The sequence below is a fragment of the Felis catus genome, chromosome E3 (genome assembly GCF_018350175.1).
Source record: "Felis catus isolate Fca126 chromosome E3, F.catus_Fca126_mat1.0, whole genome shotgun sequence".
Classification (NCBI taxonomy): Eukaryota; Metazoa; Chordata; class Mammalia; order Carnivora; family Felidae; genus Felis; species Felis catus.
The window spans coordinates 17,343,998-17,371,354 of NC_058383.1; the positions used below are offsets into that span (position 1 = coordinate 17,343,998).

A 27,357-nucleotide genomic window follows, 5' to 3' on the forward strand; every position below is an offset into this window, starting at 1 on the left:
GACATAACTGGTCTGGGAGACCTGAAAGACCTGGGGCAAACGGCAGTTGGGTCACACTCTAAGGAGTGCAGCTGTCAGGGGTTTCCAGTCCCTCCTGGCGCGCGCGCGCGCGCGCGCGCGCGCACACACACACACACACACACACACACACACAGGGCCTAGGGGTCTGGGAGGACTTAGGACTGTGTTGGCAACAAAAGCTGTCGGAGCTAAGTGAGGAGGGCGGGGCTAGGGGAGGGGCAGGCAGGTAGGTGCCTTTCTCCACGGATCCACCACTCTAGAAGGTCTCTACGTAGCCAGACCGAGCGGGAGACGTGTCCTCACCGGCAGCTGCGGAAACCCCAACGTCTCCCTTTGTGCCTTATTCTTGCCTTGGACATCTCTTCCCCCTTCCCAGCGCGGATTCTAGGATTCTAGGATCCCTTCCCACTGGGCCCGACACCTGGATCTTGCCTTCGAAACCAACCCCAGGTCCCTTCCCTTGGGTGCCTGGTGTCTCCCCAGGGGCCCTGGTTCTGGGCCATGGCCCACAGGGCAGGCCTGGGACTTAGACAGCTGGAGGCTGTGGCCATTCTGCTTTTACTTGGATTATTCCGGTCCGGTCTTGGTGAGTATGTGTGGGTCAGAGAGTGTGGGGCTCAGGGAAGGGGTGGTGCACGTAAACTGAGGCTATAATCTTTTTCTGGGCACATCCCTTATCCTGGGCTCAAGAATCCCCCAGCTTCAGCCTCCCTAGATCTTGGCCTCTGTCTCTCCCTTCAGCTTCGGCCTCCGGGGAGTCAAGGGGGTGGGGAGGACCGTCCTCTGGAGAAGTGGTAGGTGCTAAGGGGCCTGGGAACTCTGGTCTTTCCTGTTTACCCTTTCCTCTTGCTCTCTCCCTCCAGGAGCTGATGGGCAGGAAGGTGAGCCTTGCATGGGGGAGGGGAAAGGAAGGGAACCGGGATTCAGATTCCAATGGAGTGTTTCATGAGTGCCTGACCCTCTCTGTAGGGCCATCTCACCCACTCTTATTACCTTATGTAAATCCCCCCATTAGTTCTGAAAGATGGGGATTAGAGCCCTAATTCTTCGGAGAAAGAAACTGAGGTAGAGAGTGAAGTGACTTAGCCAAGAGCACACAGCCAATAAGAGGTGTCGCTGAGATTTTACACCCAGATCTGATTCCAAAGGTGGGTCCTTTGAGGAAAATGAACCAGAGGTTTCCTTTCTTCTAAGGCTCACCACTTGACTCTGAGTCTGGTTTTCAATTCCCACTTCACCAGATACTACTGGCTATGTATCCTTGGTCAGTCCCCTCACCTCAAAAATGGAAGTTGGTTATGTTTGTCTCCTGGGGCCCAGTGAGGAGTCATGGAGATAGAAGTGAAAGCCCTCTCCCAGCCTGGCATTGCTTGAACAGTCACTAAATAGTAGCTATTGTAGTTATTATGAGGAGAGAAGGAGGAGCTTGGCTGGGCAGTTTTCCCTGCTCCGGGGAAGGTGACTTTGTGAAAGGCTGTTGGGTCCTGCTCCAAACGGCAGCCTCGGTGGGGGTGAGGCAGTCCTGGAAACCAGATGTTCAGTGTGGGAATCCTGTTGTTTGTTCAACACACATCCACCACTCTGTGTGTCCAGCCCTGTGCTCGGCACTGGGGACAAGGAGATCTGCTCCAGTCCCTGTCACTAGGGAATGCCCAGATTGCTGCAGTTGAAACAGTCATAGACCATCATGACTGTGTGATGGGGCAGTGCTGGGGAAAGTATGGGCCCTGGGAGCTTCCAGCATTGTCTAACTCAGCCAGCAGGCTCAGGGCAGGTTAAGGAGTGCCTGACATTTGAATGGTCTCTGTAGGCAAATAGGTCTGCATAGCAGAGTAGGGATGAAGAAAGGTATTCTAGGCAGAGGGACCTGGATAAGCAAAGGTCTAGAGGCAAACAAGTGTGTGGCCCAGTGTAAATGTCCAGAGGGATGGCTGGAGTAAATGGTAGTGCCATGGAAGGTAGAGAATGTATCTTAAGGGCAATGTGGAGCCTGGGGAGGATTTAAGCTGAGGTATGACCTGATCAGATTTGTGGTTTATAAAGATCTTCTGACTTGTAAGGAGTGGACTGAATGGAAGGTAGGAGGATCTGAGAGAAAGGAAGGCGCATGAAACTTGGGTTAGGTAATGAGGGTGGTTAAGGGGGCAGAACTAACCATGCCCAGTGAGCAGCGGGGCAAGGACAAAGGGGTAGCTGGCTCCTGCAAACTCACTTCCCAAGCTCCAAACCAGATTGTCTGGGCTATATGGGGAACGGCAGGGCTGAGGACCTGGTATGGGGGCCCCAGAAGGACCTGACCCCCTCCCCTTCCTCCCTGGGCAGCCTTCTGCGGTGTGGCCTCCCAAGCACGCATCACAGGTGGTAGCAGTGCAGCCGCTGGCCAGTGGCCCTGGCAGGTCAGCATCACCTACGATGGCACCCACGCGTGTGGTGGTTCTCTCGTGTCTGAGCAGTGGGTGCTCTCAGCTGCTCACTGCTTCCCAAGGTACCAGCTGGGTGGTGGGCATGGGGGGGGAAGTCAAAGGTGGATCAGTCTAGGCCAGAGGTTGGGATTCTTGGGTTGGGTCGAGGGGTATCAATAAAGTCTGAAAGGATCAGTCAGCAGTGAAGGTCAGAGGTGACAGGTCACAGGGTAAAACTAGCATGCAGTTTGGGATCAGAATCTGGGGTTGGATATAACAAGCCCACAGGGATCAGGGAACTAGGAGAGGTCTCCTGGGTCCCAGCCTCGGCCCCTCTGCCTGCAGGGAGCACGTCAAGGAAGACTATGAGGTAAAGCTTGGGGCCCACCAGCTGGACTCCTACACGCCTGAGGCCGAGGTCCGCACCGTGGCACAGGTCATTTCCCACTCCAGCTACCACCAGGAGGGCTCCCAGGGTGACATTGCACTCCTCCGTCTCAGTAGCCCTGTCACCTTCTCCCGCTACATCCGGCCCATCTGCCTCCCTGCAGCCAACGCCTCCTTCCCCAATGGCCTCCAATGTACTGTCACTGGATGGGGCCACGTGGCGCCCTCAGGTGAGGTGGGCGCTGATGCCTAGAGGCATGGAGGGGTGCCTGACTTAGGGTAGGAGGCCCCAGGTAAGCATCTTTTGCTCCTACAGTGAGCCTCCTGGCCCCCCGGCAGCTTCAGCAACTTGAGGTGCCACTGATCAGCCGAGAGACATGTAACTGTCTGTACAACATTGACGCCAAACCTGAGGAGCCCCACTTTATCCAGCAGGACATGCTGTGTGCTGGCTATGTGAAGGGGGGCAAGGATGCCTGCCAGGTAAATGCAGGGGTTCCAGTGAGACGAGCGCATCTTGGGAGATGAGGGCCGGATGGGGCTGGCGTGGATGACTGGAGGCCTGGGGCCTAGTCTTGACAGTTACTGTATGACTTTTCTCTTCAGGGTGACTCTGGGGGCCCACTCTCCTGCCTTGTGGGGGGCCTCTGGTACCTGGCAGGCATTGTGAGCTGGGGCGATGCCTGTGGGGCCCCCAACAGGCCTGGCGTGTACACTCTGACCTCCAGCTATGCCTCCTGGATTCACTATCATGTGACAGAGCTCCAGCCTCGTGTGGTGCCCCAAATCCAGGAGTCTCAGCCCGATGGCCATCTTTGTGTCAACCACCAGGCCTTCAACTCTGCCCCAGCCCAGGCCGTATTGGGGCTCATCCTTCTGCTGCCACTAGGCCTGAGCCTGGGCCTCCTCTGCTGAGCTAGTCATCCTGAGAACTGACCCCGCTTCCAGGACTTCCACACTGCCCCCAAGGACAGATGCCTGGCCCAGGAATGGACCTGGCCCTTCCCTGACATCTTTTGGGTCTTGGGACTGGCTTAAGCCACTCCTTCCTCCCAGAACCCTGTGGGAGTCCAGGGCACTATCCTGACCTTTGAGCCCACTCTTCTGGGTTTGTTCTTTGCAACTACGGTCCACAGTCAGGTGTTTTACTACCTGTGGTATTGGCTAGGACCTCTAGCCACCCCCACCTACTGTTCACAACCCTACTCACTGGGCTCCTATGGAGCCCCCAAGGACCCTTAGCTATGAAAATGAGCCAAGGCTCCCTACCCTGTTTCTAGAAAACTGGGTACCTGCCCAGCTAATTGCTGCTAAAGAACTGGCTCTAGCACCCTACCAGTTCTGCCTGATGAGCCCCATCACTTCACCTTCTTCCTGTATTCTGAGCGGGGACTGCCTCTGGGCAGCATGTTTTCAAGAACAGAAAAGGCCCCAATCTTGCCCCATCAGCTGCCATGCCCTCCTCGAACCTCAACTCCTAGACTCCGGAGGACTGAGCCCCCACCGGAACTGGGCTTGGGCTTGGATCTGGGGTGAGGGGTAGAAAGAACAAGGAGTAAAATGTTTTGAGCACAATTGGCTCTGTGTGTGGAGTGCAACAAAGAACATCAGCTCTTAGCCTCTCCCTCCCACCTCCAAAGTCCAGAACCACTGGCAGAACTTACTTTATTTTAAAAAATGACGAAACAGGTCTGTACATATTTACAGGCTAGGGGACAAGGAGATAAAGGTCCAGCAGCAGGGGCACAGGCCATTCACTTCTTGGAGAGTTTCACTTGCTTGTGCTTGGGGGGGGCCCACTTGAGACAGACAGAGTCCACTGTGGGGAGACAGACATGAGAGGCAGGGCTGGGCCTCTGGACCCAGGCCAGGTATCACCTCTAGGTGAGAACAAGGGCAGACTGAGTCCTGGGAAGGGGGCAGGGAAGCCTGGGAATGACTGACTAGCCTGCCCCAGGCTTCAGTCCTGGGAGCTGGTCAGACTAGTTTGGGATCATGTGACAGCAAAAAGGTAGCTCTGGCTCCTCAACACCTACCCCCTACCACACACAACCTGGGCAGCCCCCGCCCCCCTACCTGTTATGGGTGGTTTCTTATACTGAGCACTTTTGAGGTGTTCTTCTACCAGCTTGGGTGTGACACAGATCACATGCTGGCCCTTCCAGTACTTGACCATATTGAGGGACTGTAGGGTGCTGATGATGTCATTCTGGGTGATGCTGGTCATCTGACTGCAGAAAGGGATTGGAGTAGTTGCTGGGGAGAGTTCCCTTGTGGGGTCTGACTGGGACAGCAAAAGGGGACAAGGAGACAGACAAGATCATGGCCAACCTTAGATTCTTCTAAGGGTTCCTCTTTAAGGGTTCCAGGGCCCTCACCTAAGATCCTTGATGGACAGTGTGCCCCGGAAGTCTCGCAGAATCTCCAGCAGGACCCAAGACCAGTAGCTGCGGTAGCTGAGCTTGCCCAGGTCAGACAGTGGCTTCTCAGGGGAGCCTACTGTGCTCTCTAGCTTGGAGAGCTCGTAACCTGGCAGTGGTGGAAAGAAGGATTCTGAGGACCCGGCCCTGCGGTGGCACCCCCACCGTAGTTGCCCCTACCTTGACAGGCCAGGAACCACTCACTGAAAGCAATGAGGAATTTTCCATAGCCACGCCGCTGGTAGGGGGGCAGAGTCAGGATGCAGGCCACATTGTTCCCATCTGGAGACTCCTTCTCCTACAGGGGTGTGTGGTCAGGACCTCTGGGGAGGCTCAGTCCTTTCTCTGGTTCATAGTCCCCACCCTCCCTCAACCCGGGCTCCCCACCCCAGCACCTTAGAGAAGTAGCCAACAATGTGGGCCCCCTGCCTGTCCACTTCAGTCAAGATGTAAAAGACGAAGGGCTCCACGTCGAAGTACAACGTCTTGTGGTCCAGGAAAAGCTTGGCCAGCAGACACAGGTTCTGACAGTAAATCTGAGGAGTGGGGAGGTGGAAGCAGGCTCAGGGAGCAGGTATAACGCTCCCACCTCGGCCTGGGCTGTGGCTGCCACCCTGCTATGCAAGTGCCAGGCATTAGAGAGCAGCCAGTGCCAGGCCAGTGAGAAGCAGGCTCCTCACAATATTTAGAATTGGAAGGAGTCTTACCGTCATTTTCTGATGGACAGGGAAACTGAAAACCAGAGAGCTAGATTAATCTGTTACCACTTCTTTTTTTGTTTTTTTTCTTTCCTTTTTTTTTCTTCCAAAGATTTTATTTTTAAGTAATCTCTACGCCCAACATAAGGCTCAAACTCACAACCCTGAGATCAAGAGTCACGTGCTCCACCAATAGCCAGCCAAGAGCCCCATTCAGTTACCATTTTTTTTTTTTTTTTTTTAAATAGGTTCCATGCCCAGCTTTGGAGCCCAAAGCAGGGCTTGAACTCATAATCCTGAAATCAGAGCTGAAAGTTTAGCCGATTGAGCCACCCAGGCACCACTCAGTTACCACTTCTAAGTGCTAAATAGGAGTTCAATCTTCAGGGACATTAAATCTTATGTTTCAGATTGGGAAACTGAGGCTCAGAGGAGCTATGGCTGGCATGAGGTCCCACGGCTGCTGAGTGCTACAGCAGGATTCAAACTGGTATAGGAGTTCTGTCTTGTTCAGAGCAAGCACCAAGCTTCATGCTTAGCCTCGTGCTTGGTAAATGTTTGCTGAATGGGTGAGCTTTGAGCCTGACTCCAAAGCCTGAGCTGTCTGCCCACTTGGCCACACTCTGCTGAGGCCCAGATACCCACTCAGGCTAGAGACCGACATCGGAAGGGACAATGAGACCGTGAGGGTGGCTTCATGGCACAGATCAAGAGGCCCACTGATTTAGGACACCTTTTACACCCACTCTTATTTGACCCAACAATTGTGAAGCACAGCATTGCTAGTGCACTTTGCTTAGGAAGAAACTGAGGCTCTGGGAAGGGGCAGTGCTTGCCTGAGGCTTCAAAGTTAACCAAGGGTAGAGCTAGAAAGAACATCCACACCTCCTGCTGGAGCCCTTTGTGCCACTCCCCCTGTTCATGCTCAGGCAAAGCAGGGGACTCAGGCCAGGTTAAGGGCTAATATTCCCCAAGCTATTTATCACAAGGCTGACTGAGCCCAAGAGGTCACCAATAGTAACAAAGGCCCATGTTTACTAAGCACCTACTTGATGCCAGGCACAGTGTTAACTACTTGCCATTGCTGTCTCATTTGTTCCACCAACAACCCTATTAGGTAAACATTATCATGACTCTTATCTTATAGATGAGGAAACAGGAACAAACAACGTTAAGTAACTTGTCCAAGGTCAGCTACTAAATGACAGGACAATTTGAAGCAGGAGCTACTCAGAAGCCTGCCCTCTCTTCCTCACACTCTACTGCCCTTCCATGGGAACAGGGACACTTAGTGAGACCTTCCCAGACTGACCAGGTAAAGGCCAGGTTCTCAATTGCAGCAAAGCAGACCCTAAAGGCCCCACCCTCCCCCACTGAAGTCTTTCTGCCAGAAACCAGGAACTCAGCTGTCAGAGCCACACTGGTCTCAGGCAGAAAGTCTCACACCAAGCAGTCTCCTCCCAGGAAAGAAACCTTTCCTTCAGGCAGAAAGAGAAAGCGCTTCTAAAAGCACCCTCCGGCATGACAGTCTATTCTGGGTGTCAAAACTGCCCAATACTAAGCTACCCATCAGGAGAAAAGTCTTCAGGGACAGAACAGAAACTCAGTCCCCAAAACTGACACCACAGGGCCATGTGTCTACCAAGGCTAAGCATGATCCCACAGGCCTTTTCCCGGTGGGGGCTTGTCCCAAGACTGGCTTCTACCCTTTTGGTGACAACGAGGATCATCCAAGAGTGCCAGTGCTTCTCCCCACCTCCCCACAGCACTTCGGCCATCTAACTCACCTTGTGGTCTTTGCCATCCACCTCGTACACAGAGATGTTGCTCTTGCGATAGATCTCCTTCCCTGGGGGTTGCCGCCACTGACACTGCCCCTGGGGGTGGGGATGGGGAGACAAAACCTTGAGACCTTGAGGTTCTCTGCTAGGTACACCCATACAACCCTGTGTGGCTTCCAACAGGTCTCTGCTTCTGTTTCCCCATCTACAGACTCTGGGCTCCATACCTCACCTATGTCAAGGAATCCTCCCAACTCCCTGAGGAGACAGAACCTATTTTATAGGCTATTTTACAGATTTTATAGATGAAGAAGCACAGAGAGGCTAAATAACTGGCTTGAATATTATACAGCTAGATGGTTTCAAGTTCAGAGCAGCCTGGCTTGGGAGGACTCTCCAGCGCTCTTATCCATGACAATGGCGATTGCTAAAATGCATACATCTGCCTCAGGTTACACCCTTTGGGAAATATCCTAGTGTTCCCTGCTGCACTAGTGATGCGAGCCCCCGGCAACACCCATCCCCACACCAACCCCACCCCCGACACAGCTCCCCCCCTCTTCCCCGCCAATGCTCCCCCGCCATCTGTCCACACCTTACAGTCCCATTGCTCAGGGGCTATGCTCGCTTCCTCTTTTGCACTGAGGAACCTGGCACTGCGCTGGCCTTGATTAACATGTGGTGTTTGGGTTGACCTGAAGAAGTGGTAAGGGCAGGGATTACTGTCCCCATTCCACAGAAGAGGAAACTGAGGTCTGGGGAAAGGCAGCAAGTTGGCCAAGGTCACTCGAGCAAAGGTAAGGCCAGGCCTAGAACCCAGGTCTCTTGACCCACGGGCAGCTCTTCCTTGTACTCGACTCCTCTGGACCTGTCTCTCTTCCCTATCGCTGCAGCCTCAGCAGCCCTCGCCTCCACGCCTGCCTCTCTCACCAGACCCGGCTGGCCCAGTCTCACCAAGTGGAAGCGGTAGCTCTTCTCGAATTTCATGTACTTAAGGCAGTACTCGCAGAGCCACAGCTTGGGCTGTTTCCCATAGTCCTCGGGGAACGGTGAGAAGTACCAGGCATCGATTTCATAGTTCCCGATGTGGATCTTGTCCACATACTTCACCTTGGTGATCTGTGGGTAACGTGGGAGTGGAGGGCGGTGGATGGCTCAGTCAGAGCAAGGAAAGCTGGGAGAGGGGGTAACCGCAGGCAGGAGCCCTGCCCCTGCTTACCGCCTCATGTTCCTTCTCCAAGGCTGCTGTTGTGGGGTCCATCTCTGCATAGGTCTGGGCAAGGACAGAGCAGTGGACAGGTGAACAGAAGTGGAGGTCAAGCCGTCCCTCCCCTGAACCAGAACCCAGTGCTTCCTTCCCATCTTCCAGACCTCATCCTCCAAATGACAACAACCACATGAACAGCTGACTTGTTTTATCTGGTTTTGAAGCCGGGTGGGCCAAGCTTCTCTCTCACTTTCCCCGCCCACCCACACATCCCTGATGCCTGAGTTTAGACCTTTTGCCAGATGAACATGGCTAGGATCAGGCCTGGTTCCAGTCTCCTTGGGCTAAAACCTTCAGCTATACAATGGGATCGACCAGCTCTGCCAAAATTGTCGTGAGGCAGATGAGTAATGGATCTTGTCTTCTGTGCAAACAGGAGGAACTGGCACTAGACTCCCTGGTGTGGCTGGACCTCTTTCCTGAGCACCAGATCCAGGGAGCTGCCTGCCCCATGGGTCACTCCCATAGGTGCCTAGGTGTCTAGAAAGGAACTAAACCTGTGCTCCCTACAAACCTATTTGTCCTCCTGGGGTCCCCATCTCACTGGGCACATCCCCTCAGTCCAATTGTCCAAGACCAATAGCAGGTCTGCTCTTTTTTTTTTAAGTGCTTTTATTTATTTTAGAGAGAGAGAGAGAGAGAGAGAGAGAGAAAGAGAGAGAGAGAGAGAGAATCGGGGGAGGGGCAGAGAGAATCCCAAGCAGGTTCCACACTGCCAGCTTAGAGTCTGATGAGGGGCTCGAACTCACAAACCGTGAGATCATGACCTGAGCTGAAATCAAGAGTCGGATGCTTAACCAACTGAGCCACCCAGGTACCCCTGGTCTGCTTTTAAGACTCCTTCTCTCAGGAAGCTGGCACTCAATTTAGGGCGAGTCCTGTGAATTTTACCTCCTTGACATCTGTGGAATTGACCCCTCTCTGGAATTCTCTGCCCAACTCCAAATAGCCATTGCCACCATCTCAAGTCTGGATAATTACCTAAGCCCCTGCAGATTCCCAGCCTCCAGTCTTAGCCCCTTCAAATCTACATTATCGATAACTCTCTTTTTGAGGCCAACGTGCCTTTGCACATGCAGTTTCCTCTCCTCTTTCTGCCAAAAAATGCTTACTCAACCTCAAGCAGAGCGTAAGCCAGGTGAGTGTGAGATGAGGCAGTTTTATGAGCCATCATGGGTAATTGTTTTTACTGTGCTCTTTCCTGTCCTTCAAGGCCTCGCACCCTTCCTGCCCCCTCCAGGAGACCGGACTGGATTCTTCTGACACAGAATATGCCCTCTCCTTCTCAAGTTGGGAATGCAGTGGTTAACAACAATCCCCTCTAACTGCCCCCAATTGGTTTCCCCTATTTTCCAAGTCCTTAGAAAGCAGGGACTAAAAGTCATGTCACACTCACAACACATCCTATTCCTAAGCCAGACTCTGTAGTAGCAAAGCAAGCACAGCCTAACAATGAAGGGGGATCCAAGAAGGCCCATGACCTACACTAGAGGAGACAGCAGCCTTGCCCTATAGTTGAGAAGGGAGAAAGGAGCCAGCATTTTACCCAGACCCCCTTCCACAAAGCACTTTGCCTGTATGGCCCCATTTAACCTTTTCAGCCACCCTAAAACAGAGCATTCTTATTTCTATTTTACAGGGAAGTAAACAGGCAGGGAGAGGTGAGGTCACTTGCCCTTGGGGATAGCCAGCTGCCATTTATTCCAAGTGCCAAGCACTCCATAGGCATTACTTCATTTAGTCCTCACAAAGAACCAGGGACAAGAGTGCTCATTATCCATACTGCACAAAAAGGAAACTAAGGCACAGAGAGGTGAGGCTACAGAACCGGTACTCAGCACTGTCAGGCACAGGCCCCTCGTTTGTCCAACCCTGAGCCTAACCCCTGCAAAGATGAGGGAAGAAAGATTTTCCTCATATGCCTCTTTAAAAACCCACTTCCCAGCTCTCACAAAATACAATCCTCTCCTGCAAATGCATTAAAGAACTACAAAAACACTACTTTTTCAAATGCTGCAGTTTATTTAGAATTAAATGTTAATTAAGCTGTGAAGAATCTGACTCATTAACTCGCCGATTATCCATCCTCTGAATTTATCACCACTGGCCTACTGTCATCCACCCTGCTGACTATCAGCTTTGAGGTACATTTTTGAGATTTAATTTGCTAGTGCAACCCGGTCGAGGAACTAAGAGATACTCAGACCTATGTTCTCCAAAGGAAGAGCCACTGGCCACAAGTGGCTATTTAAACTCATTGTTTAAATTTTTTTTTTAATGTTTATTTATTTTTGAGAGAGACAGACAGACAGAGTGTGAGCAGGGGAGGGGCAGAGAGAGACGGAGACATAGAATCTGAAGCAGGCTCCAAGCTCTAAGCTGGCAGCACAGAGGCTAACACAGGACTTGAACTCACAAACCATGAGATCATGACCTGAGCCAAAGTCAGATGCTTAACCGACAGAGCTACCCAGGTGCCCCTAAATTCAATAAATTTAAATAAAATTTAATTCTTAGCCACACCAAACACATTTCAAGTGCTCAATTGCCACATGTGGCCAGTGGCTACGCTATCAGACAATAGATATTAAACATTCCCACTTGTCACAGGAAGATCAATTGGACAGTGCTGCCTTAGACCTTGAAGGTCTTCCTGGTTCAGGGATTTCAAAATTTTTTTTCACAACCCCCAACAGGAAGAGCCGTTAGCACTGTAAACCAGTTGACCTGCTTGTGTATACATATATGTGTATCTCTATGTGCTTCTCAAAAATAATACTTACCTTTGATAAAGCACAACGTACTCTGACATTTTCTATCTTATCCTATTTCTTCCTTTCATTTTTTTATTATCTTTATTTTTTAAGCAATCTCTCCACCCAATGCGGGGCATAAACTCATGACCCTGAGATTAAGAGTTGCATGCTCTACCGACTAAACCAGCCAGGCACCCCTCTTTCTCTCATTTTCAAATTTAAACACTGGTCACAACCTACTGAACTAATTTGGCAATCTACTAAAAGCTGCACCCCACAATTGGGAAAACATTGCCCCAAAGCACACAACAAACATGCAGAAGGATGAAATCTCACTGGCTGAAAGTAATGAATGTCTAAGTGCCTTGAAATCTCAATAAGCCCTGGACTCATCTGCACTCCCCATTTTACAAAAAGAAACTGAGACTCGGAGTGGGGGAAAAGTATCCCCCAGGGGCAGGGGTGAAAAGAACCCAGACTTTGGAACAAGTGGCCCAAGTTTCTAGGACATGTCAAAGTCATGATTAAGGGCTGGTGCCCTGAAGTAGGACAATCTAGTTGGCAAATCTAATTCCTGGCTGGGTTCTTTTTTTTTTTTTTTTTAATGTTTATTTTTGAGAGAGAGAGATACAGAGTGTGAGTGGGGGAGGGGCAGAGAGAGAGGGAGACACAGAAGCCGAAAAGGGCTCCAGGCTTTGAGTTGTCAGCACAAAGCCCAACGCGGGGCTCGAACTCACAAATGGTGAGATCATGACCTGAGCTGAAGTCAGACACTCAACCGACTGAGCCACCCAGGCACCCCCCGACTAGGTTCTTAAACCCATCTATTCCTCCCCGGTAAACTGGAGATAATAACAATGCTTACCTCACAGGACTGCTGTGAAACTTCAGTTAGATCACGTATTAAAACACTTAGCCTATAACTTTGGCTCACAAGCCAATAAATGTTTACCATTATTATTCTAATTTCAGTCCGCCCTTTTACTAGCTGTGTAACCTTGGGCATGTTACCTAACCTCTCAGATCCTGCTTCCTCATCTACAAAAAGAAACCATTATTCCTGTGGCATTGAACTGTTAGGAAGGATGCATTAACCTTATATACACGCAAGACTCAGCACAATGCTTGGCAACAGCAAGCACCCAATATCATATGTTCTCTTCCTTCTCTTCGGACTTCAATTCTTTGTCTACGGTGGCACAGCAAATAGGAGACAAAGGAGGCTATTGGTGCAGGAGGCCTGAGTTCCAGTCCCAGCTGTGCCATTTCCTTGCTGTGAGACTGCAGCCAAGTGCTTGCCCTCTCTGAGCCTCAGTTTTCTTATCTGTGAAGAGTATCTCACAAAACATAAGTAAAGTCCCTTACACATTATAAGAGCTTAAGAAGTGGGAGCTGCTGGAACATCTGGGTGGCTCAGTCGGTTAAGCAGCCGACTTCAGCTCAGGTCATGATCTCATGGCTCAGGGATTCGAGCCCCACATCAGGCTCGCTGCTGTCAAAGCAGAGCCTGCTTCGGATCCTCTGTCTCCCTCTCTCTCCCCCGCCAAAATACATAAACATTAAAAAAAAGGAAGAAAGAAAAAAAAAGAAACAGGAGCTGCTATGGTTTTGGCACTGGGACCCAAGGAAGTTGGCAGAGGCAGCTGAGCCTCCTGGGACCTTGGGGAAAGGGAGGGGGTCCAGACCTTCTGCACGTGGTTGATCTCATCATGCTTGCGCTTTTGGTTGCGAGTGATCTTGCGCTCAGGCTGCTCAGCCAGCTCGCTCAGGTACTTCTCTGAGTTCTTCTGCACGGCATCTTTTACTGTTTTGGTCAGTGCCAGCCGGTTCTTGTCTACCCATTCGTCTAGTCGCCGGTTAACTGTGAGGATAGGCCATGAGGATGCTGTACTTCCACCCCTCTCCCCCGCCCAAGCCCAGAAAGCCCCAAGTCACTCACAGCCCACGTAGTGTACATAGAATTCCTCTCGGCCCTCCTGATCATTCACTCGAGACTGAATCACTTCAGCAGAATCTGTGAAAGAAAAAGGATAGGATCATCAGAAAGGCAGAAAGGACCAAGAAGAATCCTTCACACTGAGGAGCAGTTTCCAGATTCCAGGGACATACACAAGCTAACATCACCCGTCTACATCTGTCATTCCATCAATCGCTGCCTGTGAAGTGGGCCAGGTTGGAGCTGTTACTCTTACTTTACAGATGAAAAACTGAAGCTTACCCAGGCTCACATATTTGAAAAACAATAAGAAGTTAACATTTAACTGAGTTTAAGTCTGGCTCCAAATGCAATGCTTGTTTTACTATACTTAGTTGCTCATTTGTTCAGCAGTCATGAAGGCTGGCTCTGGGTTTATATACAATTCTAGCTCCTCACTTCCTATGTTTAAGTGCAAATTATTTTGGTTGAGCCTCAGTTTCTTCATCTACAAAACACAACTAATAGTGCCCACCTCAGAGGGTGAGCTAATGCCTCTAAAGCATGTAGCATATAGCGCCTGACAACTAGCCAACCATTCAACAAATGAGTAAGGCAACCACTGCGTGTCTGGTCCTACGCTGTGTTATTGCTGGGTAGAGAGGATTCACAGCAGTGAATCACAAGAGGTCCTGCCCTCCAGAAGTTCCCACTTTGATATGGGAAGACACAGACGATGACTACATAATGTCACATATACTATGGCTAGCTGAGGTATGAAGAAAATGTTGTAGGCACATTCATAAGGGAAGGACTCACTTTGCCTGAAGGGAGTCAGTAATGGCATCACAAGGGATATGGTGTGTTAAAGGATGAGTAGGAGCTAGCTAGGTGAACAAGAAAGGCAAGGGCATTCAAGCATTTGGCACAGGTGGTAAAAGGCATGTAGTCTTCAGAGTACAGTGTGGTCTAGTCTGGCAATGGCCTTTGCTAGGGGTGTCTAAAAACCACAGGTCACAAAGATGTACGTCCTTCTAAGGAATTGAGGGTTTATTCTGAAGATGAAGTAAGACAAGAAAAGGAAAAAGGAAGCCCATTTTTGTGTTTTGGTAGGTCCCCTCCGCTGGCGGTTGTAGAAGAGGGATGGAAAAGTAAGTCGCAGAGACCAGAGAGACCAGCAAGGAACGATGGTTTTGTTTAAAAAGGGAATGAAGTCTAAGATTGGATAAGCAAGTGGAATGGGAGCTCTACATACAATTAAACGGGAGCTGCTTGTGTTCCAGGAGAGCCAGACTGGTGGGGTTTGTAGGCGGTGCCCGGGAGGGGCGGAAACTCCGCGCTTTTCCCTCAAGCCCCGCCCCTACAACGTCAGCCCCTCAGAGAACCCGCCCTCATGCCCCGCCCCCTGTCCCTGGGCCCCGCCCTCACGCCAGGTGCTATCCGGTCGTCGGCACAGGTACGTTTCTCCGATCTCCACGGTGACTTCCGGCTCGCCGCGCGCTGGAGTCGGGGGAGAGACGCGGCCCGGGGACGGGGCGGTCCCCTCGACCGCCGCATTCTCCCCGGGCCCGGGATCGCTCTCCCCCGCGACCCCTGAAGTAGCCGCCGCAACCGCAGCAGCTGCTCCCTGTGCCGCCATCGTCGTAGTGGAAATGACGCTGGAATCCAGCGCCGCGCAGCGCTTTTAGTTCCGGGTCAGCGACGCGTGGCGGAGGCAGCTACCGCCCTGAAGGCGGGGCCTGTGGCGTAGCAAGAGCTCACTGGTTAGTGCGGCGTTTTAGCGGTCCCTGACAAGTTTGACCTTTCGTGTGCCAATCGCGCTGGAATTTTTTTTTTTCCGTATAGAAATATGGCTGAACCCTGAGTTGAAAGAGGAGACCTTCGTGATGTGTGATGACTCAGCCCGATCTTTTTAAAGGGCCTGGTGCCTGAGGAAGCCAGGAGGTGCCAATTACCAGAGGCACTGCCCCCACTTTACCCGGTACCGGGACGGAGCCAGAGCTGCCTCCCTGGCTGCAGTAGGGCTTTGAGCTTGGAATTAACACCCACTTCTGCGTTGCCCACTTCCGCCAACCTAAAGCCCCGTCACCCCTTTTGTAAAGATTGAAGGAACTGCCGTCCTTGTTCACGGTGAAGGAAACAGGACGGCTGTGTCCAGGGATAGCTAGTAAATTGCTCTCATAGAATTAAGCCTTTTTAAAGGCTTAATTTGTCCCCTAGACAAATTAGACGCAGTGGACATATTAGAGAGCGTCTTGGGCTTAGTGAGGAATCCGGGTTCTGATCCTACTCTGGGTAAATTGTACAAAGGTGTCCATTCTCGAGGGTCGGTAAAGGTTAAACTATACATAACTGTATAACCCATATAACTATATAAAGGGTATCCCTTATGTATATAAGTGCATCGCACAGTACCAAGCAAGGTAGGTGTTCAATAAATGTTTTTTTGCCATTCCCTTAATTTTCTTTGACTCATAAATTAGTTATTGGGCTTAGAAGCTCAAATTGGTTATTGGGGTGGAATGCTCAAGGCCTGCGTATGGGGCCTCAGGTTGCAGATCAGTAGGAGTTCTTGGGGTGCCTGTGTGGCTCAATTGGTTAAGCCTTGAACTTCTGCTCAGGTCATAATTTCATGGCTGTTGAGTTCGAGCCCCAAATCGGGCTCTCTGCTGTGGTGTGGAGCCCACTTTGGACCTCTGCCCCCCTCTCTTTGCCCCTTCCCCTTGCTCTCTCTCAAAATAAACTTTAAAAAGAAAAGAAAAATAGGAGTTCCATATGGGAGGTGGGGAGGGTGATGGCAATGGGAAGTGCTGGTAACTTGGCTTTGGGGAAATTAAAGAATTGGAGGTGGGCAATGAATGCCAAGTGTCTGGCTGCATAAGAATATGAAAAAATAAGTTAGGCAAGACAGATTAAAATTGTAATGCCTTCTCCCACTCCCCATCTTCAAGATTGTCACTCTATCCACCTAAGGTTCTGGTGCCTCACTTTTGACTTCACCCAACATCTTGCAGGGATGCTCTCCTTTCTAGTTCAGGATTAACCTAGGGTTTATAAATCCCTGATCCAGGTTACTACGCCAACCTCTTCACTATTCTCCTTCTACTGTGCAAATCTGTTATTTCTAGAACTATGTAGATGCTTCACCCAGATCCTCTGGAATCTCTTTTTGTTGCCTCTTCAGATCCAGATTACCTTTGATTGATGTGCTTTCAAAAGCCAGAGGCTCTTGGGGCGCCTGGGTGGCGCAGTCGGTTAAGCGTCCGACTTCAGCCAGGTCACGATCTCGCGGTCCGTGAGTTCGAGCCCCGCGTTGGGCTCTGGGCTGATGGCTCAGAGCCTGGAGCCTGTTTCCGATTCTGTGTCTCCCTCTCTCTCTGCCCCTCCCCCGTTCATGCTCTGTCTCTCTCTGTCCCAAAAATAAATAAACGTTGAAAAAAAAAATTAAAAAAAAAAAAAAAAAAGCCAGAGGCTCTTTGTCAAATTATCCCTTGGACTAATAGAGCTGTGTTGCCTTAAGAAGCTGAAAAGGAAAGTTTTCAGTTTGGATGTTTAAGTACCTACCCACCCCTATTTCCCAACATAGACATTAACCAATGATTGTCAAGTAAAGGAATCCATCAATGACTGTGGAACTTAGCTCTCTTGCCTCAATTCTAAGGCAAAACTTACTAGTTCTGGACTTTTGCCTGAGATGACATCCTTGTTTGGTTTCCTGCCCTTCCCTTTCCTGCTTCCCCTACACCCTAACCAGAGCACTTTCTCAACAAATCACATGGACACAAACCCTCCTTTCAGCATCTGCTTCTACGAAATCCAAATGGAAACATCTCTTCCTAGCTTAAAATCTGTCCATGGATCACTGCTGCCTGCAGTAAAAAGCCCATGCTTCTTGGCTGTACTCCAGCCTGACCCCCTGCACTGCAGTCAGCAGGATTTTCAGTCTGGTAAGTCACTGTGGTTTCCACCACCTGGCATTTGACCTCCAGATACAATTCCTGTCTCCCCTCAATCCCCCACCTCCATCACCAGTCCCACCAAAGCAGGCTTTCAGGCCTGTCTTCCCCTACCCTGGGTCCCACCTGCTCTCTAGAGCCCTTTCCTTTAGCCCTCCCTACCAATGCCCCACTGTCCCTTGGCACCTGCCAGGGTATAATCTTGTGTGTTCCTTTTCCTTGGCAGAAGCAGGCACAGCTGGCAGGCAGTATTTTTAACCTTACTCAGGCTCAGGAATCAGGTGGCTCAGGTTGCCCAGTCTGGTGACCTTCACTTCCAGAACCTGTGACTGCCAGGAAGGGAAGAGTCAGAACTGAGGCCAGAAGCTGGGCCAAGTTGGGCCTTCAAAATTATCTGGGACCCAGAAACATTTGTTAAGTGAAATGAATGAAAGGTCTTTGCACAAACTGCCAGAGCCATCCCAGCTCCCGCCAAACCAAATGTGCAAGAGATTTGGGGGCAATTCTATACATAGCCTGCCAGGCTGTCAGGACAGTTAGAGACTAAGACATGAGCTAATTAAACCCAAGGGCCCAGGGAACCAGAATAGGGTGGAAACCAAAGCTCACCTGCGCTCCCCACACACGGGGCCCAAGAGGGCATTCAAAATGTGAACTTTAATAACAAACAGCAGTCAAGGTAGGGGTTCCCCAGGAACAAGAATAACGGAGCTGGTGCTGGAGGCCTCAAGGGTCCCCACTTCCTCTCCTCCAAGGCCTGGAGGCAGGGAGGCAACGGACCTCTGTAGAGGAGGGGCAGCACCGGGCTCCATGTAATTCCATATATTTGGGGCCCTAAGACCCCAGATGCAGCAGCATGTGGAGCAGGGTGGTACCCTGCCTCACCCAGAAGGTCCTGGCAGGGTGTGCAGCCCGGGCCAGGCAGGCAAGCAGGCCAAGGGCTGTGGGGTCAGATGCGGAAGCTTTCCTCTCGGCCATCGATGTGACGGAGCCGCAAGTAGACATCTGTGCCAATGCCCTGCAGGGACTGCAGCCGAAGGGAACCACCGAGGTACTCTGCGTAGGCCCGTGAGGTTGGCAGCCCAAAGCCGAAGCTAGAATGGATGGGGGACAGGACAGAGGCTTCAGAGGCTTGAGTCTCCCGGGGACCCCCACCCTCCCATTGTGGCCAGGTGGGGCCTCACCCGTGCATGGGCCCTGACTGGCCACCACTGTGCATGTCCAGGTGGCCAAAAAGGGGGCTGATCCGGGGGTCCTGGGTGCTGGCCTCAGCTGTAGTGAAGTGGTAGTCCATAACCCGATCCAGGTCTTTGTGAGCGATTCCCCCGCCCCGGTCTGAAATCCTGGCAGGATGTTGATAACATGGGCTTGGCTCAGCTTTGGTGGGGGCTCACTACCTCCCAAGCAAATAGTGCTAAGTCAGCCTTCCTGCCCCCTCCACCCAAAGATGGAATGTAGTCCACCTGGACCCTCAGGCATTATTTTTTATAAGTGATATCCTTCCATCCTCACTTCTGCTGAGCCACTGGTTGCTTATACCTTCTCACAGGATTTTACATTTATTCTCAGGCCAGCATCATGGACTGGTTACTCCTGACTCCTCAGTCCAGGCCTTTCAGTTGCTGACAAGCACAGAGCCCTGGAAACCAGTTGACCCCAGATCCATTCATATCCAGCTCATGGCATTCTCAGAAACAAAGTGTATCTTGTCTCAGGGCAGGGCAGGTATGGCTCAAGGTCACAGAGCAAGTCAGAAACAGTGCCTGGAACCCCCATACATCCCAGCTCAACTCCCACTCAGGGCAAACCTGATGACGAGATCGATATCATTGTTGGCGATGGTGATGACCACATCTGGGACATTGTAGGGAGTATCTAGGTGACTCTCCATCGTAGCTCTATGCAGGGAAGAAAGATCAGTAGGTAGTGGTACCCCAGCTTCACCCCTGTTCCTGTCTTGCCCCCTTCCAACATATCCAGCCAGCCCACCTCATGGCATTCTTGAGGAGCTCAGGCAGGATGTAGTCCAGTGGCATAGGGATGAAGGGGAAACGGGCAGCCACATGTCCATTGATGCGGACGCGGGGGGCATTGCCATACTTGTGCTCACACAGGCGTCTGTAGATAGGAGCAAGGGTTCAAACCTAGACCAGTGATTCTCAGATGGAGGAATTTCTGCCCCCACCACCCCTAGAGAAATTTTACAATTTCTAGAGACATTTTTGCTTGCCACAGCTAGGAGTTGTATTAAGTAAAAGCCAGGCACCCTTCTAAAGATCCTAACAAGCATGAGACACCTCCTAAGAATTATCTGACCCAAAATGTTAATTGTGCCACATTTGAGAAAGCCTGCCCTAGACCATGCCCTAGGCAAGGGCTCAGACCCAAGCCTTCTGGGCTGGAAGATATCCACCCCCTTAGCTGTTCTAGCCTCACCTGGCAAAGTCCACCCACTTTTCAATAATCTTCTTTGGCGACAGGCGAGTGCAGATGATGCCAACAAAGTCGGGCTGGCAGGAGAAAGAAGTCAAGACTAAGCAGCACCTTGACCCACACCTTGGCCACCAAATGCTTGCAATCTTTGGACCTCTGAAGCAGCCCCAAACCTCTCCCCAGGCCCTTGGCCCAGTCCCCAGCCCAAGGGGGCCCCTGGCTCAGTCCCCTCTGCCCCACCTGATAGGTCTCAGATCCCAGCACCCCACCTTGTCCTCATGCAGCGCCAGATGATGTGTGGCCAACATACGGATCCCAAGCCTTGAAGTCAGTGTCTTGTCCAAGAAGTAGCGGACAAGCTTCTCATCCTGTAAAGAGTGGAGTCTCAGAAACTCTGTACCTTTCCCAGGCCCCCCAGTAGTCTTGGGTGCCCACTGTGCTGCCCCTAACCTCTATGTGCTTCCGGCTCTCACGCAGGCCCTCGGCCAAGAGGGTCACCACATCCTTGTGGTCGTCCAGCAGCTGTCGCACCAGCTGGCAGTACCGGGCCTCGTCCGCCTGGTCCTTGATCTATAGGCCACAGAGTCATAAGCATGGATGTTCCAGCCCTGACCTCTCAGCCCCTCACCTTACCCTGGCCCAGCCCTCACCGGAGGGAAGTCTGTCAGCTTCTGGAAGGCACGGATGTACAACTCGTGCTGCAAGGAAGAGGTGTGGGAATTCACAGGGATGTTGTGGGCACTGGGTAGAGAGCAGCCACCCATGCTTACCCAAGGGGATTGCCATCCACCCCAATTCACTTGGTTTAAACTCCCATCATGGCCTTTTAAGCCTCCATGAATATTCAACTTTGGCCTCTGAAGGCTTGGATCTGAGTCTTCTATGGCCCTGAAACCTTTTGGCAGACAAGTCTCTGCCACTCTAGTCCCATCTCCCAATATGCCCCTTGGGCAGTGGGCACAATCATCTAAGGTCCCCTCTACAGAAACCCATGCCCCCTGAGACCACCTTACCACGTGTAATATGGTGGGGTTGCAGCCAATGATAAAAGGAAGGCTACGAAAACCTTTGATGCGGTGAGCGATCCGCACTGGCAACTCTTGCTGCAAATACCGGGCACTTTTCTAGAAAAGAAGAGGGAAGTCAGGGCCAGGACATGAGTGGCTGGGCCAGAGCTCCAGGGACCAAGAGGGAAATAGGGTGCAGAAATCTTACCAGGAGGTGGCTGCCGTCCTGAGAGCGGCCTGAATAGAGCATCATGGTTGGAGTGAGGCGGACTGAGGGCTGGAGGGGGCAGATGGGCTTTGAGCACTGGATCTGCAACACCCCACCCCCACCACATTAGCTCCACCCCTTCCCTGGACACCCGTTCCAGCTCCGGACCCGGCTTCTTGCCAGCTGCGCACCTTCTCCGCTGCCACATCGATGGCCGACTGATTGTAAAAGGAGGTGACAGTCTTGGAGCGCTCCCGTGCCATCTCCACGTGGTGCGTATCGGTGGCTGATGTGGAGCGGGCCCGGAGCGACAGTGCAGGCCCCAGTAAGGGCCGGAGTGGAGGCCCGCTCCGGGGACCACTCCCCAGCACGGACGCCAATATCATCGTTCTGCTCTGCTCCTTTGTTTCTTTGTCGGACTAGGCGGCTGCTAGGGGCAGAGTACCAGATACAAGGACACGACCCCGAAACAGGGCAGGGTGTGTGTGTGGGTCCGCAGGGTCTCTTCTCTGACTTCAGGGGCGACAGCAGGTCAAGGATGCTGACAAGCTCAGTCCCCAGGGAACAGTTCCCATCTGTCAGGGAAAGGGAAGGGGTAGTTGTAAAGATCCGAATCCAGACAATCCATGTCTCCACGTGGGCACTGGTATCATCAGACCTGGGCAATCTCTGCCCACCCATTCAACCACCTCCCAAACACATACAGGCCGAGCCTGTAAACCTTGTTTTCCAAGGCAATTCTTCAACTTGAGGCTCTATCTGGTGTTTGGAGGGTTGGGGACCCTCAAACTCGTCCAGCCCGAAAACAACGCCCCGCTCCCTATGGTCCTAGGGAACCCCGTTCAGGGGGCGGGGTTGACCCCTACTCAGCGTCCTTTAGACCTGGGCCCCTCGAGTGTGGTCTGCGTATGTGTGGCACACAGTATGGTGCCCCCAACTGCCCCAAAGTAGCGGCCTGGGAGTCGCCGTCTGGGTTTCCCCTCCGCAGGGTCACTTGGTTCGGCCCGTATCCCCCCTATATGGTAGATGCCATCCCGGTCCACGCGCACTCGACAGCCCAGCTCAATGGCGGAGGCTACGAGCGCGCGCCGCCAAGCCCCTGCAGGCAGGGTTGGCGCGGGTTGCTCCACTTACCGCGGTGCCAGGGCCAGGGCCAGGGCCAGGGCCGAGGTCCGAGCGAAACGGCCCAACAGTCCACCGGCCGGGCTAGCCGAGCCGCCTGCGCCCTCTGCCGCTGTGACGTCGCGTGGGCTTTGGAGGCCCGGTGCCTCCTGGGAGTTGTAGTTTGGAGCCAGCCCATACCGGCTACACCCGTGCTCCTGGTCCCCCAAATAAATTCCACGGCTCCCTCCACAGGTCTCTCGGAGTTATTTGTGGTCGCCCTGGGTCTCTCTTTCCTGCTTTATAAAATGGGGTTTCTGGGAGCGAAATGAGAGAGGGCGGGAAGATCCTTAGATGCAAAGCACACAGACCAAATTCTACCTGGGTTCTTTCCCTGCTGTCCCAACCTTCTCCTTCCATCTCTTGACTCATTTATGGAAAATCAAACTGCTGGTTCAGACCCCAGCCCAGCACTTACTAGCTGGGACAACTTACTTAAACTGCTCAATGGTCTAGTTTCCATGTTGGTATAACGAGGATGTATCAACCTTGGGGTTGTCGTGTGGATATGTGAGTTTATATATGTAAATTGCCTAGAACAGTGCCAGGTGTGGGATTAGCACTATGTGGTGGCTATGTTACTATTATTCATTCACACCTGCCACACCGATTGGGTAACTTTTCTGTGCCAGCAGAGGGGCTTGGGTATTGAATCAAATAGGTAGACCCTTCCTTGCCCCAAAGAGAAAGACAGTTTCAGTGTCATTAATCCTGATTAGGGCTGCACAGGATGGAAGCGTTAAATAGGGTCTGGGACATTGGTACAGGTACAACATGAGTAGGACTCAGGAGCCTAAGCTGGAGTGGGAAGGGTATGGCAGGACAGAGAATAGCCTGGACAATCTGTGGATATACCTGCAGCCATGTGGAGGCTAGGAAGGAGAAGGGTCCAAGGGGGTGACCAGAACAAGATCATGAAGCGCAAGGAGTCTGCATTTGTCCTCAGGTACTAATAAGTCACTGAGGGTTTTAATTCAATCTGCTCATTAGACAGAACCCTCTGGCAGTAGTGATTGGGAGAGTGGGAGTCAGTGAAACCAAATGCAGAAAGACAGTGAAAAAATAATTACTTTTTTCAAGCAGGAGATGATTGGGGAGAGACTTTTCAGCATGTGTGTGTTTGTGTGTACTTGGATTTGTACTGATTGGATTTTTCTTTACCGTGGTTATGTATTTTCTAAATATTAAAAAAAATAATATTTATTTTTGAGAGAGAGTGAGAGAGGGGCAGAGAGCAAGACAGGGGATCTGAAGCAGGCTCTGTGCTGACAACAGAAAGCTCAATGCGGGGTTGGAACTCATGAACCGTGAGATCATGACCTGAGCCAAAGTCGGATGCTCAATCGACTGAGCCACCCAGGAGCCCCTTTTTTTAATTTTTAAATTAATATGGTGTTAAGTGAAGCAGGCAACATCTTTGGAGCCCAAAGTCTGTCTTTAAACTTCAGCAGAGGTGGGACCCTTCACTGTGGCTGACCTGCCTGAGGAATTGGGGGAAGGTGGGCATAACCATGAGGATAAGGTTCCCTGAGTCTCTGGATTTCCTCTGTTCCCCCTCATCCCCACACCATTCCCATCCTTTCTTTCCCAGCATCGTGGCAATATCCCGGAGTGGGGCCAGAAGGCCACTCAGCTCTGGAGGCAGGCACGGCTTGGGCTGGTGGAAGAAAGAAGAAGGAAGGGTGGTTCGGTCGGGGGTGGGGGGGAGTGGAGGGTTGGGGGTGGGGGAACAGCACGCGCAGAGAAGCAGAGGACTCAGAGTGCTTGCAGTGTGCCAGAACTCGGCGCTCAACGCGGCCGCGGCGTGCACCGGAGCACAGATGCCGGTGGCGTCTCGGCAGGGCTTCACCCCTTTTAACCCTGAGCGCTAGACCAGCCCTCGGCCTTAACTCGTTGCTGCCACCCGGCGGCAGAAGCTGGAAATACACTCTAGAGTTTCATAATACAGAGCTCACCGTTGCCCAGGCACTCTTCTATGAGCCTTATGTGTATTAATTTCATCTTCATAACAGCCCTCTGAGGCAGGTACTATTGTTATTCTCATTTTACAGAAAGATTAAAATACATGTTCCCCTCTTTCCTCTCTGTCCTTTCCTCCCACCTGCACTGGCTGCAGCCACTGTGGCCTCCCTGTTGCTCCCTAAACATAACAGTAACATTCCACCTCAGAACCTCTCACTGGCTTTCTCTCTACCTGGAACACCCTTCCCCAAGATATCCACATAGCTTACTCCCTCACCTTCTTCAAGCTTCTGCCCAAATGTTAACTGAATGAAGCCCACCCTGACCATCCTGTTCAAAACTGCAGTCACCTCCATTCCCCTCACTCTGCTCTACCTTTTATTTGTAGCACTTATCACTAACAACATACTATATATTTTATGTATGGATGATATTAACTGCTCAGTTTTTTCCTCCTCTTCTACAATGTAAGACCAGAGCATGACTATTTCTCTGGTTTCCTAATTTATCCCAAGCTCCTAACACAATCCCCTGGCACATAACATGTGCTCAATAAACATTTGTTAAATAAATGAAGGGGATTTGGGGCTTTATCTTCTGAGCTATTGAAATGGGACACTACTTAAAGGCAGAAAGTGACAGAACTACATCATCTTTTTTTTTTTTTTTTTTTAAATAAACTCCAGGCCAAATGCTGGGCTTGAACTCACAGCCCTGAGATCAAGAGTCACATGTTCTACCAACTGAGCCAGCCAGGTGCCCTACCTCATAATTTTTTAAATGGATCACTTTGATTGCAGTATGGAGAATCAATCTGTGGATGCTGGACAAGTATTCCTGGGAGACCAGTGAGGAGACTACTGTATTTATCTAGGTGGGAGGTGATGGTAGCTTGGACCAGGGTAGTGGTCTGCATAGATTACAGGGATTGAGAAAATAGTCCAAGAGGAGTGGCTTAGGTGGATGGAGGGGCCATATTTAAAATGGGAAACTCCAGAGAAGGAACAGGTTTGGGGAAATGTAAGGGGTTCACTTTTGGGTGCATTGCATTGCATCTCATTGGCCTATGAGGCATCCAGATGGTGACATCTAAGAGGTGTTTCTCTGGGGTTTGGAGCCCAGGAGACAGATCTGTTCAGAGGTTGGAAGTTGTGACCTGCAGGAAGTAAGAGAAGACAGGGGAGAAAATAATGTTGCCCCGTGTAGCAGTTTGTATTTCTGAAAATGGTCCGCCCCACATGAACTTCTTAGAATATGACTTTGACACTTCTCAGATCAAGAGATGGAGTTCTGGGGTGCCTGGGTGACTCAGTCAGTTGAGCATCCGACTCTTGATTCTGGTTCAGGTAGTGATCCCAGGGTTGTGGGATCAAGCCCCGTGTTGGGCTCTGTGCTGAGCGTGGAGCCTGCTTGGGATTCTCTCTCTCTCTCTCTCTCTCTCTCTCTCTCTCTCTCTCTCTCTCTCTCAAAAAAAAAAGAGAGAGAGAGAGAGACTCTCTATCTCTCAGAGAGAGAGAGAGAGAGAGAGAGAGAGTTCCATGTTCCTCCCTTTGGAACTGAGGAGGCTTCTGTATAGTGAAAGGGATACTATGTGACTTTAAATGCACCGGGTGGCTCAGTCGGTTAAGCTTCTGACTTCAGCCCAGGTCATGATCTCTCGGTCCGTGAGTTCCAGCCCCATGTCAGGCTCTGTGCTGACAGCTCAGAGCCTGAGCCTACTTCACATTCTGTGTCTCCCTCTCTTTGCCCCTCCCCCACTCATGCTCTGTCTGTCTCTGAAAAATGAATAAACCTTTAAAAAGTTTTAAATAAAAGCTAAATCATAAAAAATGATGCAGCTTCCACTTGGCTCCCTGGAGCACTTGTACTAGAATCCTGAGCTCCCATGAAAGCAGTCTGACTGCCCTATATTAATCAACTATCACTGTGTAACAAATTATTATCACAACATAGCAGCTCAAAGTAACAAACATTTATTATGTCACACAGTTTCTTTCGGGCAGGAAGCTAAGCTGCTTGGTTCTGGCTCATGGTCTCTCATGAAGTTGCAATCAATATGTTGGTTGAAAGTACAGCCATCTGAAGGCTTGACTGGTGCTGGAGAATCCAATTCCAGGGTGGCTGTCTCACATGTTTGGCAAGTTAATGCTGGTTGTTGGCAAAAGGCTTTAGTTCTTTACTAGGTGGACTGTTTCCTTGGGCTGCTTAAGTGTCCTCATAACATACCAACTGGCTTCACCCAGAGCCAGTGATCTAAGAGGAAGCAAGGTGGAAGCTGCCATATCTTTATGACTTAGCTGTGAAAGTGACACACTATAATTTCTGTATTATCCTACAGGCTCAGGTCAACCCTGCCTAGCATGGGAAGAGACTACACAATGGTGTGAATACTAGAAAATGGAAATCATTCAGAGCAATTTTGAAAGCTGACTATTGTAGCCTGGGGGCTGCTATGCTGGGAGGAAGCCCAAACTAGTCCTTATAGAGAGACTACATGGATCTTGAGACTACAGAGAGAGAGAGAGAGAGAGAGAGAGAGAGAGAGAGAGAGTCTGGGTGACTCAGTCAGTTAAGCATCTGACTTCAGCTCAGATCATGATCTCATGGTTTGTGGGTTTGAGCCTCGCATTGAGCTCTGTGTGGACAGCTCAGAGCCTGGAGCCTGCCCTCCCCCACTCCCATTCTGTCTGTCTTTCTTTCTCTCTCTCAAAAATAAATAAACATCAAAAAAATGTTTTTAAAGAGAGAAAGAACTGTTAGGTTCTCCCTCAGCTACTTCAATCTCTCATTGTTCCAGCATTAACCATCATCTGACTGCAAATATGGGAGCCAGACTCCTCAGCCAAAATTCTCTTTCCAAATTCCTAACCTATAAAATATGTAAAAGCAAATAAAATGACTGTTATCATTTTAAGCCATTCTTTTTTGTGTGGTGATTTGTTGAACAGCAGTGTGTCCTCAATGATTCCCACCTTCTGGTACT

General features: G+C 51.0%; 3 protein-coding genes and 1 long non-coding RNA gene across 9 annotated transcripts; 2 read left to right on the top strand and 2 right to left on the bottom strand.

Annotated features, from left to right (window-relative positions):
• The first annotated feature begins 228 nt into the window (after nt 1-228).
• Nucleotides 229-4,385, top strand: PRSS8 (serine protease 8). Of its 2 annotated transcripts, XM_003998697.3 has the most exons (6): nt 229-607; nt 885-902; nt 2,344-2,506; nt 2,769-3,040; nt 3,127-3,293; nt 3,417-4,385. In XM_003998697.3, the coding sequence occupies exons 1-6, from the start codon at nt 523-525 to the stop codon at nt 3,723-3,725; spliced, it is 1,014 nt and encodes a 337-aa protein (XP_003998746.1). In that variant the 5' UTR covers nt 229-522; the 3' UTR covers nt 3,726-4,385. The 2 variants fall into 2 exon arrangements, with proteins under 2 accessions (XP_003998746.1, XP_019676240.1); XM_019820681.2 differs by lacking the exon at nt 885-902 and having other exon boundaries at nt 231-607.
• A 73-nt stretch (nt 4,386-4,458) lies between these two features.
• Nucleotides 4,459-15,310, bottom strand: KAT8 (lysine acetyltransferase 8). Of its 4 annotated transcripts, none has more exons than XM_003998636.3 (11): nt 15,076-15,309; nt 13,672-13,746; nt 13,418-13,593; nt 8,929-8,982; nt 8,664-8,828; nt 7,716-7,805; nt 5,626-5,766; nt 5,435-5,528; nt 5,189-5,339; nt 4,887-5,041; nt 4,459-4,629 (listed from the first exon to the last, which is right to left on the bottom strand). In XM_003998636.3, the coding sequence occupies exons 1-11, from the start codon at nt 15,284-15,286 to the stop codon at nt 4,565-4,567; spliced, it is 1,377 nt and encodes a 458-aa protein (XP_003998685.1). In that variant the 5' UTR covers nt 15,287-15,309; the 3' UTR covers nt 4,459-4,564. The 4 variants fall into 4 exon arrangements, 3 of the variants coding, with proteins under 3 accessions (XP_003998685.1, XP_044903457.1, XP_019676226.1); XR_006590968.1 differs by having other exon boundaries at nt 4,887-5,090; nt 15,076-15,310; XM_045047522.1 differs by lacking the exon at nt 4,887-5,041 and having other exon boundaries at nt 15,076-15,310.
• On the top strand, nt 13,587-16,108 carry LOC123382508. The gene is made up of 2 exons (XR_006590969.1): nt 13,587-14,671; nt 14,761-16,108. It is a non-coding gene; the product is annotated as an uncharacterized LOC123382508 (long non-coding RNA).
• A 2,133-nt stretch (nt 16,109-18,241) lies between these two features.
• Nucleotides 18,242-22,541, bottom strand: BCKDK (branched chain keto acid dehydrogenase kinase). 2 transcript variants are annotated; one of them, XM_003998637.5, is made up of 12 exons: nt 22,386-22,541; nt 21,443-21,826; nt 21,252-21,320; nt 21,050-21,160; nt 20,687-20,734; nt 20,487-20,606; nt 20,306-20,404; nt 20,040-20,113; nt 19,593-19,721; nt 19,412-19,501; nt 18,788-18,946; nt 18,242-18,697 (listed from the first exon to the last, which is right to left on the bottom strand). In XM_003998637.5, the coding sequence occupies exons 2-12, from the start codon at nt 21,635-21,637 to the stop codon at nt 18,553-18,555; spliced, it is 1,239 nt and encodes a 412-aa protein (XP_003998686.1). In that variant the 5' UTR covers nt 21,638-21,826; nt 22,386-22,541; the 3' UTR covers nt 18,242-18,552. The 2 variants fall into 2 exon arrangements, with proteins under 2 accessions (XP_003998686.1, XP_006942187.1); XM_006942125.4 differs by lacking the exon at nt 18,788-18,946.
• Nucleotides 22,542-27,357: the final 4,816 nt, after the last annotated feature.